The sequence below is a fragment of the Odocoileus virginianus genome, chromosome 13 (genome assembly GCF_023699985.2).
Source record: "Odocoileus virginianus isolate 20LAN1187 ecotype Illinois chromosome 13, Ovbor_1.2, whole genome shotgun sequence".
NCBI lineage: Eukaryota > Metazoa > Chordata > Mammalia > Artiodactyla > Cervidae > Odocoileus > Odocoileus virginianus.
In genome coordinates this window covers 5335665-5354385 of record NC_069686.1, presented here as the reverse complement: position 1 = coordinate 5354385, position 18721 = coordinate 5335665, and the positions used below count along the sequence as shown (strand labels likewise).

The 18721-nt window shown below is 35.9% G+C and overlaps 1 protein-coding gene across 1 annotated transcript in view; it reads left to right on the top strand.

Annotated features, from left to right (window-relative positions):
* The window catches only part of FSIP2 (fibrous sheath interacting protein 2), a 127782-nt gene that overhangs the window by 23488 nt on the left and 85573 nt on the right, over positions 1 to 18721 (top strand). Inside the window, exons 8-9 of the mRNA XM_020886299.2 lie at positions 9469 to 9595; positions 14528 to 14617. Of these exons, the coding sequence (XP_020741958.2) occupies positions 9469 to 9595; positions 14528 to 14617 (217 nt within the window). The remainder of the gene's footprint in view (positions 1 to 9468; positions 9596 to 14527; positions 14618 to 18721) is intronic.

Here is an 18721-nt window from a genome sequence, read left to right as displayed (position 1 = left end):
AGGGTTTACATTGGATCTGTACATTGCCTCAGGAAATATGGTTATTTTAACAATATTAATTCTTCCAATTTGTGAGCACAGTATATCTTTCCAATTTTTTGTGTTGTCTTAAATTTATTTCATTAATGTCTTACAGTTTGTGATTTTAAGTCTTTAATCTCCTTTGTTAGAGTTATTCCTAGGTAATGTATTCTTTTTTATGCAATTGTAAATGAGATTGATCCTTAATTTCTGTTTCTGTTAGTTCATTGTTGGTTTGTACAAACATGACTTGTGATTATTAATTTTGTATCCTACAATCTTACTGAATTAATTTATTAGTTCTAATAAATTTGGGGGCATCTTTAGGATTTTCTCTGTATAATAAAATGTCATCTGCAAACAGTTTTACATCTTCTTTTCCAATTTGGACACAGCTCATTCCTTTACTTGTCTAACTATTATGGCTAGGACTTCCAGGGTTCAGTTGCTAAATTATGTCTGACTCTTTGCTGTCTCCTGAACTGTAGCTCACCAGGCTCCTCTGTCTTCCACTATCTCCTGGAGTTTGCTCTAATTCATGTCCCTTGAGTCAGTGATGCTATCTAACCATCTCATCCTCTGTTGCCCCTTCTCCATTTGCTTTCTGTCTCTACAGCCTCAGGGTCTTTTCCAGTGAGTCAGTTCTTCACATCAAGTGACCAAAGTGTTGGAGTTTCAGCATCAGTCCTTCCAAAGCATATTCAGGGTTGATTTCCTTTAGGATTGATTGTTTTGATCTCCATGCAGTCCAAGGGACTCTCGAGAGTCTTCTGTGAACAGCACAATTCAAAAGCATTGAATTGTACTCAGCCTTCTTTATGGTCCAACTCTCACATCTGTACATAACTACTGGAAAAACCACAGTTTTGACTGTGTGGGCTTTTGTCAGCAAAGTGATACCTCTGCTTTTTGAGTACTTGTCTAGACTTGCCATAGCTTTTCTTCCAAGGAGCATGTGTCTTAATTTCATGATTGCAGTCACCATCTTCAGTAATTTTGGAGCCCAAGAAAAGAAAATCTGTCACTGCTTCCACTTTTTCCCCTTCTATTTGCCATGAAGTGATGGGACCAGATGCCTTGTTCTATGTTTTTTGAACGCTGAGTTTCAAGCCAGCTCACTCATCTCTTTCACCCTCATCAAGAGGCTCTTTAGTTCATCTTCACCTTCTGCTATTAAAGTGGTATCATCTTCATATCTGAGGTTGTTGATATTTCTTCCGAGAATCTTGATTCCAGCTTGTGATTCATCCAGTCTGGTGCTTTGTGTGATGTACTCTGCTTTTAAGTTAAATAAGAAAGGTGACACTATACAGTCTTGTCATATTCCTTTCCCAATTTGGAACCAGTCAATTCTTCCATGTCCATTCTATCTGGTGCTTCTTGACCTGCATTTAACTTTCTCAGGAGACAGGTAAGGTGGTGTGGTACTCCCATATCTATAAGAATTTTTCAGTTTGTTGTGATCCAGATAGTCAAAGGTTTTGGTGTAGTAAACGAAGCAGAAGTAGATTTTTTTTTTTTTTAATGTCCTTGCTTTCTCCATGAACCAACAAATGTTCCCACTTTTATCTCTGGTTCCTCTGCCTCTCCAAAACGACTTCAATACTGTGTTCAATAAAGGTAGTGGAATGGGATATCCTTGTCTTATTCCTTACCTTATAGGAAATGCTTTCAACTTTTCACCATTAACTTTGATGTTGGTTGTCGGATTATCACATATAACCTTTATTATGTTGGGGTATGCTTCCCCTGTCACCTGCTTTGTGGAGAGTTGTTTTTTTTTTTAACTTTTTATTTTTTTATTGAGAGATAAATGCTTTACATAATTGTGTTGATTTCTGCCAAGCATCAACATGAGTCCGCCATAGGAGAGTGTTTATCATAAACAGATATTGAATTTTATCAGCACCTTTTTCTGCATTGATTGAAATAATTGTATTATTTCTGTTTTTCACACTGTTAATATGTATCATATTGACTTTTTTGCAGGTACTGAAACATTCTTATACTTTTTGGACAAATCCCACTTGATCATGGTGTGTGATCCTTATAATGTATTGTCAAATTCTGACTTCTAATATTTTGAGGCTATTTACATCTGTGTCTACCATTGATAATGACCTGTAATTTCCTTTTTTGAGTGGTGTTTTTGTCTTGTTTCAGAGTGATGCTGGTCTCCTAGAATTAGTTTGGAAGACCCTTCCTTCCTCTTTGATATTTTGTAATTGTTTGAGAAGGATAGATATTAAGTCTTCTTTAAATATTGGTAGTAATCATCGGTAAAGATTTCTGGTCCTATTGATTAAATTTCATTACTGGCAATTTCTTTTTTTCATATTTTATCTTTTCCTAAATTCAGTCTTGGGAGATTATACATTTCTAGGAATGTATATTTCTTCTCACTTGTATATTTTATTGGGATATAACTGTTCATCATAATCTTTTATGGTGTTGATTATAAATTATTTTCCATTTCTGATTTTATTTGGGCCCTCTCTTTCTTGATGAGCCTGGATAAAGATTTTTCAATTTTTTTATCTTTTCAGAGAACCAGATCTTATTTTCATTGATCTTTTCCAACTTTTTTTAGTCTTTGTTCCATTTATTCTGCTCTGACTGTATGACTTCCTTCCTTCTACTAACTCTGAGTTTGTTTGTTCTTTTTCTAGTTTCTTTGGGTGTAGATTAGGTGGTTTATTTGAGAATTTTGTTCCCTGATGTAAGCTTCTGTTGCTGTAAACTTCCCTCTTAGAACTTCTTTTAGGTTCCCTCTTAGAAAAGTTGCTTCCCATAGATTTTGGTTCATTGTGTTTCCATTTTCTTTTGTCTCCAGATATTTTTGGTTTGATTGCTTCAGTGACCTATTGGTTTTTTAGTAGCATATTATCTAGCCTCCACATACACATATTTTTGTTTTTTTTACAATTTTATTTTCTTGTGGTTATTTTATTGTGATAGGAAGAAATGCTTGATATGATTTAAGTCATCTTAAATTTATTTAGACTTGTTTCTGGCCTAACATGTGATTGATCTGTCCTGGAGAATGTCACATGTGTACTGGAATATGTATTCTGTTACTTTTTGATGGGATGTTATATATATCCACCATTTAATTTGTTGTTTAAGGCTAGTGTTTCTGTATTGATCTTCTGTCTAGATGATCTATCAGTTAAGGTAAGTGAAGTTGTTATTGTCCCCTACTATTATTGTGTTACTGTCAATTTCTCCCTTTATCTTTGTTAGTATTTGCTTTGTGTATTTAAATGCTCCTATGTTGGATACATAAGTATTTACAATTATTATATCTTCCTAGATCAATCCTTTCTTCAGTAATACCCCTCTTTGTTTTTTGTTACAGTCTATGTTTGAAAGTCTAGTTTGTCTGATAAAAGTATTGCTACCACAAATTTTGTATGGAATACTTTCTCCATCCCCTTACTTTCAGTTTGTGTGTCTTTAGGTCAACCTGCAGGCAGCATATGTATGGGTTTTGTTTTTATATTCATTCAGCCATTCTTTATTTGATTGAAACATTTAATCCATTTAGATATAAAGTATTGATAATTACTGATATGTATGTACTTATTTTCATTTTGTTCATTGATTTCTGGTTGTTCTTTAGGTTATTTTTCATTCATTTAATGTTTTGCTCTCTTCCATTGTGATTTTATGAGTATCTTTAATATTATTCTTAAGTTTATTTCTCTTCTTTTGTGTTTTATTACACATTTTTGGTTTGTGGTTACTGTAAAAATGTATGTGCATGCTCAGTAACTCAGTTTTGTCTTTATGACCACAAGGACTGCAGCCTGTGAGGCTCCTCTGTCCATAGAATTCTCCAGGCAACAGTGCTGGACTGGATTGCCATTCTACTCCAGGGGCTCTTCCCAACTCAGGGGTCAAACCTGCATCTCCTGTGTCCCCTGCATTGGCAGGCAGATTCTTTTCCACTGAGCAACCTGGGAAGCATAAAACGTGTATGTGTGTGTAAAATCATATATATATGTATATATGTGTGTGTGTGTGTGTCACATATGATTGCTTTAGTTGATTATCTCTCTGATTCAAATGCTTTCTAATATTACCCTATAGTTTTATTCTCCCCTCCATTTTTAATGCTTTTACACATTATATTTTATATATTTTGGGGTATCCCATAACTACTTTTTGTGCATCCCTTAACTACTTAACTATACTCACAGTCAAGTGTGACTCAGTCTCTTGTCAGGATTGCTCCTTTCTCCTGGCTCCTGGTGTGCACAAGGTTTTGTTTGTGCCCTCCAAGAGTCTGTTTCCCCAGTCCTGTGGAAGTTCTGTAATCTAATCCCACTGGCTTCCAAAGTCAAATTCCCTAGGGGTTCTGGGTCACTTTGCTGGACCCCCAGGTTGGGCTTCCCTAGTAGCTCAGTTGGTAAAGAATCTGCCTGCAATGCAGGAGAACCAGGTTCAATCCCTGGGTTAGGAAGATCCCCTAAAGAAGGAAGTGGCAACCCACTCCAGTACTCATGCCTGGAGAACTTGATGGGCAGAGGAGGCTGATGGGCTACAGTCCATGGGATCACAGAGTCGGACACAGCCATGCAACCAATTTTCATTTTGACTTAACTACTTACCGTGGATATGATTTTACTACTTTTGTTTTTTAACTTTCCTACTAGTTTTATAAGTGCTTGATCCACTGCCTTTACTGTGTGTGTGCCTTTACCAATGAGATTTTTCCTTTTGTGTTTTTCATATTTCTAGTTGTGCTCTTTTCTGCTTAGAGCAGACCTTTTCACATTTCTTATAAAACTTTTTAGTTGTCTTTTCCATTCAGTTCAGTTCAGTCACTCAGTCGTTTCTGACTCCTTGTGACCCCATGAACTGCAGCACGCCAGGCCTCCCTGTCCATCACCAACTCCCAGAGTTTACCCAAACTCATGTCCATTGAGTCGGTGATGCCATCTAACCATCTCATCCTCTGTCGTCCCCTTCTCCTCCTGCCTTCAGTCTTTTCCAACATCAGGGTCTTTTCAAGAGCCATCTCTTCACATCAGGTGGCCAAAATATTGGAGTTTCAGCTTCAACATCAGTCCTTCCAGTGAAGACCCAGGACTGATTTCCAGTCCCCTATAATAAAAAGGATATCTTTTTTGAGTGTTAGTTCTAAAAGGTCTTGTAGGTCTTCATAGAAACGTTCAACTTTGGTTTCTTCAGCGTTCCTGGTCAGGGCATAGACTTGGGTTACCATGATATTGAATGATTTGCCTTGGAAATGAACAGATTATTCTGTCATTTTTGAGATTGCATCCAAGTACTGCATTTCGGACTCTTTTGTTGACTATGATGGCTACTCCATTTCTTCTAAGGGATTCCTGCCCACAGTAGTAGATATAATCATCATCTGAGTTAAATTCACCCATTCCAGTCCATCTTAGTTTGCTGATTCCTAGAATGTCAATGTTCACTCTTGCCATCTCCTGTTTGACCGCTTCCAATTTGCCTTGATTCATGGACCTAACATTCCAGGTTTCTATGCAATATTGCTCTTTACAGCATTGGACCTTACTTCTATCACCAGTCACATCCACAATTGGATGTGTTTTTGCTTTGGCTCCATCCCTTCATTCTTTCTAGAGTTACTTCTCCACTGATCTCCAGTAGCATATTGGGCACCTACCTACAAAATTCATGGGCTGACCTTCAAATTTGAATGACAGCCTTGCTAAATATTCTCAGTTGTAACTTTTCCTTTTATCACTTTGAAGTATTGTACCACTCTTCTGGAGTGCAAAATTTCTGCTGAAAAGTTAGCTCAGAGTCTTACGGATATATAACTATTTGTTTTTCCCCTGCTGCTTTCAGGATTCCTTCTTTTCTTTAATTTTTGCCAGAAATTGGTGTGAACCTCTTTGGTTGATCTTGATCGGGATTCTTTGTGCTTCTTGGACATGGATGGCTGTTTTCTTTCCCACATTAGACAAGTTTTCATCTATTTTTTCTTCATCTAAGTCCTCAGCCACTTTCCTTCTCTCTTCTCCTCCTTCTGTGACCATTGTAATGCAAATTATGGTATGACTGATGTCTCGAATTGTCTTAAACTCTCATTTTGTTTAACTCTTTTTTTCTTTTTTTCAGTTCAGATTAGGCGATTCCAACTACTCTGTCTTACAATTCATTGATCCCTTCCTCTCTATCAGCTAATCTGTTGACTCCTTGTGTTTTGTTTGTTTGTTTTTAGCTATTTTATTAGTTCCATTTGATTCCTCTCTATGTTTTCTAACACTTGTTAAACTTCTCACTGGTTCATCCATCTTCTGTGTTCCTTGAGCAGCTTATGCCCATAATCTTGAACTCTTTTATCAGATAGATTGCTCGTCTCCCCTTATTTAGTCCTTTTCTGAAGTTTTATTTATGTTTGGAACATATTTCTCTCATTTTGCCTAATTCTTTTTATTTATTTCTATGTATTAGATACATTGGTTACATTTCCAAGTCCTGAAGATGTGTACTTATGTGGGTAATATCCTTTGAGGCACAGCAGTACATTCTCCTCTGGTCATGAGAACTATGTGCTCAAAAGGTGTCCCATATCAGATCTACATGGCCTGGTTGACTGCCAAGCTCTGCGTCACATGATGGCTGCCATACCCACTGGTGGACAGCACTGGGTCCTGGTGCAGCTGGTTGAAAGGCCCAAGGGTCCATGCCTCAGCCAGCTGACTGGTAGACAATGCATGTCCTAGTAAGAGTGGCTGTGGGACCTCTAGTAAATGGAGCAGGTACCAGGCCCCTGTTGGGAGATGATGGGTCCCAATCAGGATGGTCGTATAGCCCAGATGGGGTCCCAGGACCGTTGCCAGCTCCCTTGTTAGCAGGTCATCCCTCAGTGCTAACGACCTAAAAGGAGGACCCCAAAATGGTACTTAGCAGCATTGGTATCCTTGTAGTAAATCAGGCCTCCAAAAGTGGCTGCCACCCTCATCCCCATCCCCAAAGGGAATGCCACTTGCCTCCTGTCTCTTCAAGAATGTCTCCAAGATGAACAAGCTGGTCTGATCCATGCTTCTTTCACCTTACTGCCTCTGCACTGGGCCTCAAAACATATATTTGCATGTGCCTTTCTAGAGCAAAGTCATTATTTCCTACCACCCTCTGGTTCTTCCATACGCAAGCCCTGCTAACTTTCAAAGCCGGATATTCTTGAAGTTTGTCTTTTTGGTGCAGGACCTCTCTGGCTGGGAAGCCTAATGTTGAGCTTGGACCTTTTTCTCCTTGGGAAGAACCTTTTCAGTTGTGATTATCCTGTTGTTTATGGGTCACTGACCCCAAGTTGAAGCTCTAGACTATATTACATCTCTTTGTCTCCTACCAATCTCATTGTGGCTACTTCTTTCTGTCTTTAGTTATGGAAAGTCTTTTCTGTTAGTCTTCCTGTCATTCTCTTAGTTAGCCTGAAAATAGTTTTAATTTTGGTAGGTCCATGATCAAGGAAGGAAGCCTGGGGGTCTCCCTTCTCTACCATCTTAGCCACATTCCCTAATTTTGCATTTTTTTTTCTCTCAGTATTTCTTTTTGGATGGTTTCTTTTTCTGAATATATATTAATCTCTTCCCCTTCAATGTGAACTCTACCATTAATGCACCAAATGTATTGCTTATCTCACACATTTAAAATTGATTTGGGCACTTTCTGTACTTTCTGTGTCTCTTGTTTATCTTATAAATATTTGGAATTCAGTTATTGTATGTTTTTAATTCAGGTGTAGTTAATTTATAATGATGTTCTAAGTGTACAGAAGTGATTCAGTTATACACACACACACACACACACATATGTTCATGTGCATATATAAAGTCTTTTCCAAATTCTTTTCCACTATAGGTAATAAGAAAATACTGAATATAGTTCCCTGTGCTATGCAGTAGGTCCTTGTTTACCTATTTTATATATAGTAGTGTGTATATGTTAATATCAAACTCTTAATTTGTCTCTCTACCCATTGTCTGCTACCCTCTTCGGCAGTTTTCAATTTTTTTTTTCTGTGCCTGTGAGTCTATTTCTGCTTTGTAAATAAGATTATCTGTATTATTTTTTAGATCTCACATATAACTGATGTATATTTGTCTCTGGCTTATTTCACTTAGTATGATAATCTCTAGGTCCATCCATGTTGCTGCAAGTGGCATTGTCATTCTTTTTATGGCTGAGTAATATTCCATTGTATGTGTATACACACATATCATGTCTTCTTTATCCATTCACCTGTCAATAGACATCTACATTACTTCCTTGTCTTGGCTGTTGTAAATAGTGCTGCAGTGAATGTTGAAGTGAGTGTATCTTTGTGAGTATATCTTTCTCTATATATGTTGAAGTGAGTGTATCTTTGTGAGTGTATCTTTCCCTATATATATGCCCAAGAATAGGATTGCAGGATCATATGGTAACTCTATTTTCAGCTTATTTATTTTAATGTTATCTTTAAGTCTAACGTCTGTATCATTTCTGAGTTATTTTTGATTGATTACTCTCTTTAGGGGTCATATTTCTGTGCTACTTTATATGCTTGATATTCCTTGATTGGATGCCAAATATTGTGAACTTTTTATTGTGTGTGCTGAGTGTTTTCATCTTTGTATAATATTCTTTAGCTCTTTTTTCTTAGATGTAGATAGGTTTATTTGGAAATGGTTTGATTTTTATAAGTCTTGCTTTTTAATATTTGTTAGATGAGAATAGAACCATATTGAACCTGGGGTGAGTTATTCATCACTGCAGAGGCAAGACCCATTTTAGTACTCTACTCAATGCCCTATGACTTAATGAATTTTTTCTGGGTAGCCTCATGTGAATAAGCATCATAGATTGGTGTCAAGTATTCTTTTCTTGATTCCTTTGGGATGGACCTGTCTTTGGTCTTGGGTAGTTTCTCACATAAAAGTCATATAAGTACTAATCCATTCTCTTGCTGACTGCGCCTCTAGGAAATTCTCTGAAGATTACTGGGGCTCTTTCTCTGGGCAGCTGTCTCTTTTCTGGTATATCCAGTGTCAGTATTAGTCCAGAGATATACAAAAAGAAGCCAGATTTCATGTATGATTTTCTGTTTATATGTGTTTGACCTGAGTGACTTTTGATAAAGGAATTCTCCAACTGAAGATGATTTAGAAATTTCCTAAAAATCACAGGAGAGCAATACATTGAGATGATGTCTCATCTGAAACTGGATACCCTGAAGGTGTGCAATGAGAACAACTGCATCTAAGGGTTAAATATATTCTTCCTGTTTGACAACATATGGAATTTTACCCATTACCACCCTCCCAAATTTATGTTCAGAATAACCTTACAAGTCACAGGACAGGAATGACTGCTCATTTCCAACATACTGTCACATTTTAAATATGTATTTGTATCTTTAAATAGCATGTTGATGTTAACCAATATACTTGTTTAATATTTTAGAAACAAGCTCTTCTAGAGAAAAAAATGGCTTATCATTTACAAAAAATGCAAGAAAGTGGCATTAAAAAAGAAGATATGAGGAAAAATACAAATGATTACGGAGAACAAGATGAACAACATTATGCATGTGAGAATATTAATATCTAATGTAGCTATGTAGAAAGTACTTGACTATATATTTATGTAAAAAATTCTTTTGCAAAACAATTACTAATGCTTGCTATCTGCTTTGTACCAGGGCAGGATTCTAGGAATTTCCCTATCACAGTTCAAGTTGAAATGTAGGCATAGATATATATATAGATAAATTAAAACAAACTAAAATAGCCTTATCAAGTGATTCAGCAGAGTCATCCCTATACTGCAGTTCTAGACAACTTCCTTATACTTAAAATATATTTTGTGCTTAGTTCAGATTAATCGCTCAGCCATGTCCAGTTCTTTGCGACCACATGGACTGCAGCACTCCAGGCTTCCCTGTCCATCACCAACTCCCAGAGCTTACTCAAACTCATGTCCATTGAGTCAGTGACACCATCCAAACATCTCATTCTCTGTCATCCCCTTCTCCTCCCACCTTCAATCTTTACCAGGATCAGGGTCTTTTCCAAGGAGTCAGTTCTTTGCATCAGGTGGCCAAAGTATTGGAGTTTTCAGCTTCAGCATCCATCCTTCCAATGAATATTCAGGACTGACTTCCTTTAGGATACACTGGTTGGATCTCCTTGCAGTCCAAGGGACTCTCACAAGTCTTCTCCAACACCACAGTTCAAAAGCATCAGTTCTTTGGTGCCCAGCTTTCTTTATAGTCCAACTCTCACATCCATACATGGCTACTAGAGAAACCATTGCTTTGACTAGATGGAACTTTGTTGACAAAGTAATGTCTTTACTTTTTAATATGCTGTCTAGGTTGGTCATAGCTTTCCTTCCAAGGAGCAAGTGTCTTTTAACTTCGTGGCTGCAGCCACCATCTGCAGTGATTTTGGAGCCCCCCAAAAATAGTCTCTCACTGTTTCCATTGTTTCCCCATATTTGCCATGAAGTGATGCCATGATCTTAGTTTTCAGAATGTTGAGTTTTAAGCCAGCTTTTTCACTCTCCTCTTTCACTTTCATCAAGAGGCCCTTTAGTTTTTCTTCACTGTCTGCCATGAGGGTGTTATCATCTGCATATCTGAGGTTATTGATATTCCTCCGGGCAATCTTGACTCTAGCCTAGGCTTTATCCAGCCCAGCTTTTCACATGATGTATTCTGCATATAAGTTAAATAAGCAGGGTACCAATATATAGCCTTGATGTACTCCTTACCAGATTTGCAACCAATCTTCTGTTCCATGTCCAGTTCTAACTGTTGCTTCTTGACAGGCATACAGATTTATTAGAAGGCAGATCAGGTGTGTTATTTTCATTTCTTTAAGAATTTTCCACCATTTGTTGTGATCCACACAGTCAAAGACTTTGGCATAGTCAATAAAGCAGAAATAGATGTTTTTATGGAACTCTCTTGCTTTTCTGAGGATCCAGTGGATGTAGGCATTTAGTCTCTGTTTCCTCTGCCTTTTCTAAATCCAACTTGAACATCTGGAAGTTCACAGTTCACATATTGTTAAAGCCTGGCTTGGAGAATTTTGAACATTACTTTAATAGCGTGTGAGATGAGTGCAATTGTGCGGTAGTTGGAACATTTTTTGGCATTGCCTTTCTTTGGGATTGGAATGAAAACTGACCTTTTCCAGTCCTGTGGCCACTGCTCCATTTTCCAAATTTGCTGACATATTGAGTCCGGCACTTTCATAGCATCATCTTTAAGGATTTTAAATAACTCAACTGGAATTCCATCACCTCCACTAGTTTTGTTCATACTAATGTTTCCTAAGGCCCACTTGACTTAACATTTCAGGATGTCTGGCTCTAAGTGAGTGATCACACCATCATGATTATCTGGGTCATGAAGATCCTTTTTGTACAGTTCTTCTGTGTATTGTTGCAACCTCTTCTTAATATCTTCTGCTTCTGTTATGTACATACCGTTTTTGTCCTTTATGGTGCCCATCTTTGCATGAAATGTTCCCTTGGTATCTATAATTTTCTTATAGAGATTTCTAGTCTCTCCCATTTTATTGTTTTCCTCTATTTCTTTGCACTGATTGCTGAGGAAGGCTTTCTTATTTCTCCTTGCTATTCTTTGAAACTCTGTATTCAAATGGGTATATCTTTCCTTTTCTCCTTTGCCTTTCACTTCTCTTTTTTTCTCTCCTGTTTGTAAGGCCTCCTCAGACAACCATTTTCCCTTTTTGCATTTCTTTTTCTTTGGGATGGTCTTGATCACTGCCTCCTGTACAATGTTATGAACCTCCGTCCATAGTTCTTCAGGCACTCTATCAGATCTAATCCCTTGAATCTATTTGTCACTTCCACTGTATAATCATAAGGGATTTGATTTCAGTCATACCTGAATAGTCTGGTATTTTCCCCTACTGACTTCAATTTATGTCTGAATTTGGCAGTAGGGAGTTCATGATCTGAGCCAGCTCCTGGTCTTGTTTTTACTGACTGTATAGAGCTTCTCCATGTTTGCCTGTAAAGAATATAATCAATGTGATGGGCCCCGCCTGTCAGAACAAGACCTAGTTTCCTCCTCAGTCAGTCTCTCCCATCAGGAAGCTTCCATAAGCCTCTTATCCATCAGAGGACAGACAGAATGAAAACCACAATCACAGGAAACAAACCAAACTGATCAAATGGATCACAGCCTTGTCTGACTCAGTGAACTTATGAGTATGCTGTGTAGGGCCACCTAGGACAGACGGGTCATGTTGGAGAGTTCTGGCAAAACGTGGTCCACTGGAGAAGGGAATGGTGAACTACTTCAGTGTTCTTTCCTTGAGAATCCCATGAACTGTATGAAAAGGCAAAAAGATAGGACAGTAATGATGAACTCCCCAGGTTGGTAGGTGCCCAATATGCTACTGAAGATTGGTGAAGAAATAACTCCAGAAAGAATGAAGAGATGGAGCCAAAGCAAAAACAGCAACCACTTGCGGATGTGACTGGTGATGGAAGTAAAGTCCAATGATGTAAACAGCAATATTGCATAAGAACCTGTAATATTTTGTGCTACTGAAACTAAAAATTTGTAAATAATTGCTATTACCTACCAACATGATGTTCTACTATTTTGTCAGCCATAAAGAATAGATAGTACCAAAAAAAAAAAAAAGATGAAGGAAAGGAGGAAGTAGAAAAAAAGAGGGAAGGGAAGAAAAAGGAAAAAAGGAAGAAACAAAGAAAGTTTAAAGGAGGACTTCAGGTCATTACTTTGTTATGCCCAGTATCTACCAACTTCCTCTTATTTCTAACATTATAATACTATAGTAGTATTTATTAAATTAATTATATTAAAATTTCTTGGCCAGAATAAAAATATGTAGGTTTATTTTTAATTATCTGTGAGTATATGTATCAGGGAAGAACATAATAATCCTCCATGAGTTATCACAGCATCCCATCAATCTTGTCTCTGTGCCATCAACGCTGTTTCTTGGTGAGAGAGCCTCCCTTTGTCACTCCAGTAGATTATTAACTAGTCTCCATTGGGTCTTATTTTTACCTGCCTCAAATCCATTTTTTATGCTATTACATGATTATATGTAAAGGTCTACTCTGATAAAATTTCTTCTCCTGGCCACCAAACTTAGATTCCTATTAACTGTTAAATGAAGCTCAGACTTCTTAAGCAACCATTCATCACCATCGAGGGTCAAACTTAAACCTAACTTTACTTCACATTACCTCCTTGAAGAAAATGGATATGTTCTAGGGGTGATATGCACCCAAACCGGAGCCAAACTGCTGAAGTTCAAGTCCTGCTTTATCATTTTCTAGCCTTGTAAATAGGTTATACAAATTATTTAACATCTTTGAATCAGTTTTATCATCTGAGAAGATAATACTTCTAAATCCCATAAAGAGCCCCAAAGTTCTAGCCTATAGCAAGCATTCAGTTAATTGTCTAATCAAATGAGACTACTGACCTTTCCCAAAACACAAGTTACCATTTATACTTCTGTGCTTCTCTTTATCCAAGTTTCTAGCCTGGAATGCCATGTTTACTGTTCATCTATTCAAATCTTACAATTCTTTAAATATTTACCATAAATGACACAATAAAAAAATCTTTCTTGATGTCTGTAATTGTAAGATACCTCTCCTTTGAAATCTCTAATACTTTGTGTTGTTCTTAATCCATGTATTCCATATTTCCTACTATCTTAATTACCCATAATATTGTAACTCCCACCTTTGTGTTTCACAGAGTACTAAGTACTCTGTGTGTGTGTGTCTGTGTGTTTGTGAATGTGGTCAAGAAGACACTTGAAACAAATTGTTACCTCAAATCTCTTTTGAGGAAGTGGTATATAAATTATTTTATCTAGGTGACAAATTGAGTTATACCTCTATAGTGATGTTGTCATCTTCCAAATAGCTTCCAGAGGGACAGAGAGAATAAGAGAGGAAAGGAATATTGACTGAACCTGGTCTAGTTAGAGGAAAGATCACTCTCATTTGTGACAATTTTACTGAAAAAACATTGAGCACACATGCTATGAAGTTCCTTTGTCCTCCTAATTTGTTAGAAGCAGGAATTATCATTTCCTTTTTTACAGAGAAGGGATATGTATGTGGTTACTTTTGCTAATTTGTGAGGCACATTCAAGAGCTGCAGTTGTCACTGTGGGCTCGTGGGTCTCCAGCCAGTAGCTCTATTGATATCCCATCTCTATGAAAAGGAAATAGTAAGTTACAGTTAATAGCCCAGGTGTAGCTTTTCTGTCAGAAGAAAATTCTGTCCCTTCAAGTATATCTTTTAACCTAAAAGGATAATATTGAAGAGTAATCCCATTTCACATTTCTTCTTGTTCTACAATACCTCTCCAAAATGCTGAATATAATTAGCATGTGGGCTCATTTCCTATTATGGTATGATAAGAGAGTGTATTTTGGGTAATTCTGTCATCACCATTATTAAAAATAAATGTTTTGTTGCATTTTAAAGCTTTTTCTCCAAAGAAGAAAAAGAAGACTAATGATTACATAAAGGTAGTTTATGCTGTTGCTGACCAGAAACCAAACAGAGGAGCATATGGTAATTTAATATTATAAGAAATATTAAATAATATTTTTAGGGAAGACTAAATTTGGATGGCTTTTTTTTTTTTTTTTGGCTTAAATGCAGATAATTCTTCTATTCCTTTTTGTCAAATGACAGATTTAGGGTGATGCTTACAAATAATGATACAATTCTATTGCTTCCAGAATTTTATCTCTAATTATTAATTTAGTATTTTGGCCTTATATCATCATTTTAGAAAACTTAAATGGTGTATTGCTGCTGAATGAACAATATGTGAAACAAAAAATTTCAAGATAATTTTTATATTGCCCAAAATGATTTTTGGAAATTATGAAGTGGATCAGAAATTAAGTACATTAATTCAGTCCACCATGAACTCCAGTGAAACATCACTTTATTATTTACATCATTTTGTGTTACTTCATGTTGTCTGTTAGAGCTCATTGGATTAGACCAGGTACCCAAATAACAGCATAAATATCCTCCAAATAATACACTCTCAGAAGTATAAGACTATTTTAAACTGAGCATTATGAATTATTCTCCCATATTAAATTTCCAAGGAAAAATTAAGTATAGAAATTAAATCCATTTTTATTTATCAGTTAAATTCTAAATAAAAAGTTTAAAATCTTTCTTACCCGAGGGTATAATTTGATTACTCTCATAAAGTCTCTAGGGTGAAACAGGATTGAGCTAAGGCTGTCTTCCAATCAGGACTACTGTAGTTTACTTAATTCAGCTCTAAGCTTTGTGGGTCCCATTTTTAAAATCCAAAGTTTTTTTTTTTTTTAGTAAAACACCAAAGAATTCCTTACAACATATACAATTATGACAACACAAGCCACATATCCACTAAATAGAGACAATAAAACTAAATTCTCAGTTTCTGAAGCAGTTATCCTATGCAGAATGATTTTCTAAAACTGTAATGTTGAATGCAGCTCAGAATCGTCTTAGAAAGAAAAGAAAGTTAGTCATTTAGTCATGTCCAACTCTCTGTGATCCCATAGACTGTAGCCCACCAGGCTCCTCTGTTCATGGAATTATCCAGGCAAGAGTACTGGAGTGGGTTGCCATTTACTTCTCATTGATGTCAGAATATCTCAGTGATACTGGTCGAGAGAATGGTAAATGGAAAGTACTATTTTCAGCCTCACCAGGGTACTGGTCTATCTGTGACAGTTCTCCAGGTATCAAAACTATAAATTTAACTAAGTATAACTGAAAGACAAAGATGAATTCTAAAACTGTATTAATGCTTTATCTGGGGGCAGCGGGGAGGTACTATTTCTACTTTCCACTCCTAGTGATTGGCATGTGAATCATTCTTTTTTATGAACTTTAGAAATGTACAGTAGTGATATCACAATTATATATTAAAAGTGTTCCTCTCTCTCATTCACCATAATCAAACCTCCTTACTTTGCCTCTCATTGTTGAATTGAGTATGAATTCCATACGGTGTAATAGCCTTTCCACTATTATGGGCAGTTTTCTCAACATTTTGTAATTGGCAACAATCCAAGCAGAGTTCAGAGGTCAGAATTCTCTACAGTTCTTGCTTCTTGTCTCTATATTTTTACATTCTTAAAAAAAGATCTGAAGGTAATTTATTTTTGTTTTAAAATTACTTTAACAAGCAAAATGGAATGGCTTTTTGTAATTGCATGAGTTTTAATACACATGAAATTGTGTGACTTCTATCACAATCATAACATTTCCAACATTCCAGAAATGTCCTTTGGCAGTCTTGTATTCCTTCCTCCCCACTGATAAGCCCAGGCAGCCACTGATATGTTGTCCATCACTACAATTCTTTTTCCTTTGGAAAATGTCTTATAAATGGACATTTTGATAATCGTTCCTTTCATTCAACATAGTGCCTTTGAAATTCATTCAAATTATTTCATTTGTCAGTGGTTTACTCCTTTTTATTTCCATTGTGTGTATGCAATTTATTTATGCATATATAAGTTGAAGAAAATTTGGTTGTTTCCAGATTTGGGTGATTATGAATAGAAAGATCAGAAGTATACATTAAGTATACATTAAGCTTTTTGTGTGAACAAGGGATTATTATTGCGTATGTTGAAGTTTATAAAGAATTGCCTATTTCTCAGAGTAGCTATAACATTCTGTATCCCCTATTAGTAATGAATGAGAGATCTATTTACTATGTATCCTTGCATCCATTGATATTATCAGTAATTTTTATTTTAGCTATTTAAATAGATGTAATGATATATCATTGTGGCTTTCATTTGTATTTCTCTGATGTCTAATGATGATGAGTATTTTCTCATATGCTTTTTGCCTTCTGTAAATCCTGCCTGGTGAAGTAGCTGTTGAAGCCTTTTCCTCATTTTTATTTGGACAGTTTTCTTACTATTGAATTTTGAAAGTTACTACTGTATTCTGAATATAAGTCTTTTTCAGGTATGTGATTTGAAAGTACTTTAATCTGTGACTTGCCTTTCAATTTTCCACTTCTAATTATTCAGTATGTCTATCCTTTCGCCCATATTGCATTTTGATTATTGTAGCTTGTTATTGTCTTAAAATGAAGTAGTATAATTTCCAGCAAGTTTATTTTTCTTCCCAGTTTTTGTGGACATTTTAATTCACTTGCCTGAGTATAAGTTTTATACTCAAGTTTACATAAAAAAATATGCCAGGATTTTTGAATGAAAGAGAAATAAATCTTTATAGGGTCTTCCAGTTCATAAACATGATATTTCTTTCTATTTGATTAGGTTACCCTTGATTTCTTTCATAAGTGTTTTGTAGTTTTCAGCTTAGAAATCTTGTATATGTTATGTTATATTTATGAATAAGTGCTTCATTTTTGGTACTATTATACATGGTATTTTAAAAATTTGATTCCCAGTTGTCTGTGGCTATTGTTTTTACTATATCTCTTTGTACAGATATTTTAGTGGTTGTTCAAGGTAATAGTATACTTACTTAGCTTATCACAATCAACTCTAACTAGACATTCTACCTCTTTATGTAAAGTGTAAAATGTGGAAATCTTAGCACTATTTTCCTTATTCCTTATTTCCTTATTCCTCTCCCCTTTGTTATTAGGTACCTTATATAATACGTCTACATACACCAAACACCCACTCAGACAAAGTAATCATTATTTAAATAACTAAATAGAGGTAGACAATCTATTACGTTTAGTCAACTTACATTTTGGTTGCCTTTTAACCCCTGATGTTTCTGTTTATTTTTATTCTTTTTATCTTAACTATTTTTCTATTGGAGTACAGTTGATTAACAATTTTGTGTCAGTTTCAGGTGTATAGGAAAGTAACATATACATATATCTATTATTTTTCAAATATTTTTGATGTGAAGAAATTCTTAATTCAGTACAATAATATTTCATATATTTTCATTATAGATTGTATGTTTTATTACTTTTTCAGGCTCATTTGTATGGATTCTCTTTGATATTGAAAAATTATTAATCTTTTACCTTATTTGTGGTAAATATTTTCATTATTTTGTTAATGGCATTTTTTAGCCTTTCTTATTAAACATTTCAAACATAAGCAAAAACCAACAAAATACTTATGTGCCTCTCTTTCAATTTCAACAATTCATGGGCTATTTTGTTTTGTCTGTGCCCTCAACTTCTCCCTGGTGCCCTGTTGTTTTAAAGCACCTCACACATTATTTCATCCATCAATATATTACTATGTACCTAAAAGATAAAGATTATTTTTAATGCATAACCACAATACCATGATCGCATTACAGAAATGAATAAGTCATTAATGTAAAGTGAAAGAAAATGAAGCTGCTCAGTTGTTTTCAATTCTTTGTGACCCCATGGATTGTAGCATACCAGGCTCCTCTGTCCATGGGATTTTCCAGGCAGGAGTACTGGAGTGGGTAGCCATTTCCTTCTCCAGGGGATATTCCCAACCAGGGATCGAACCCAGGTCTCCCACATTGCAGATAGACACTTTACCACCTGAGACACCAGGGAAGTCCTTAGGGAAGTCCTTAATGTAACCAGACGTTAAATCACTATTCAGCTTTCCAGTAATCTCATAAATATCACAGAAATATTTGGAAGTTACTTTGAATCTACATTGACAA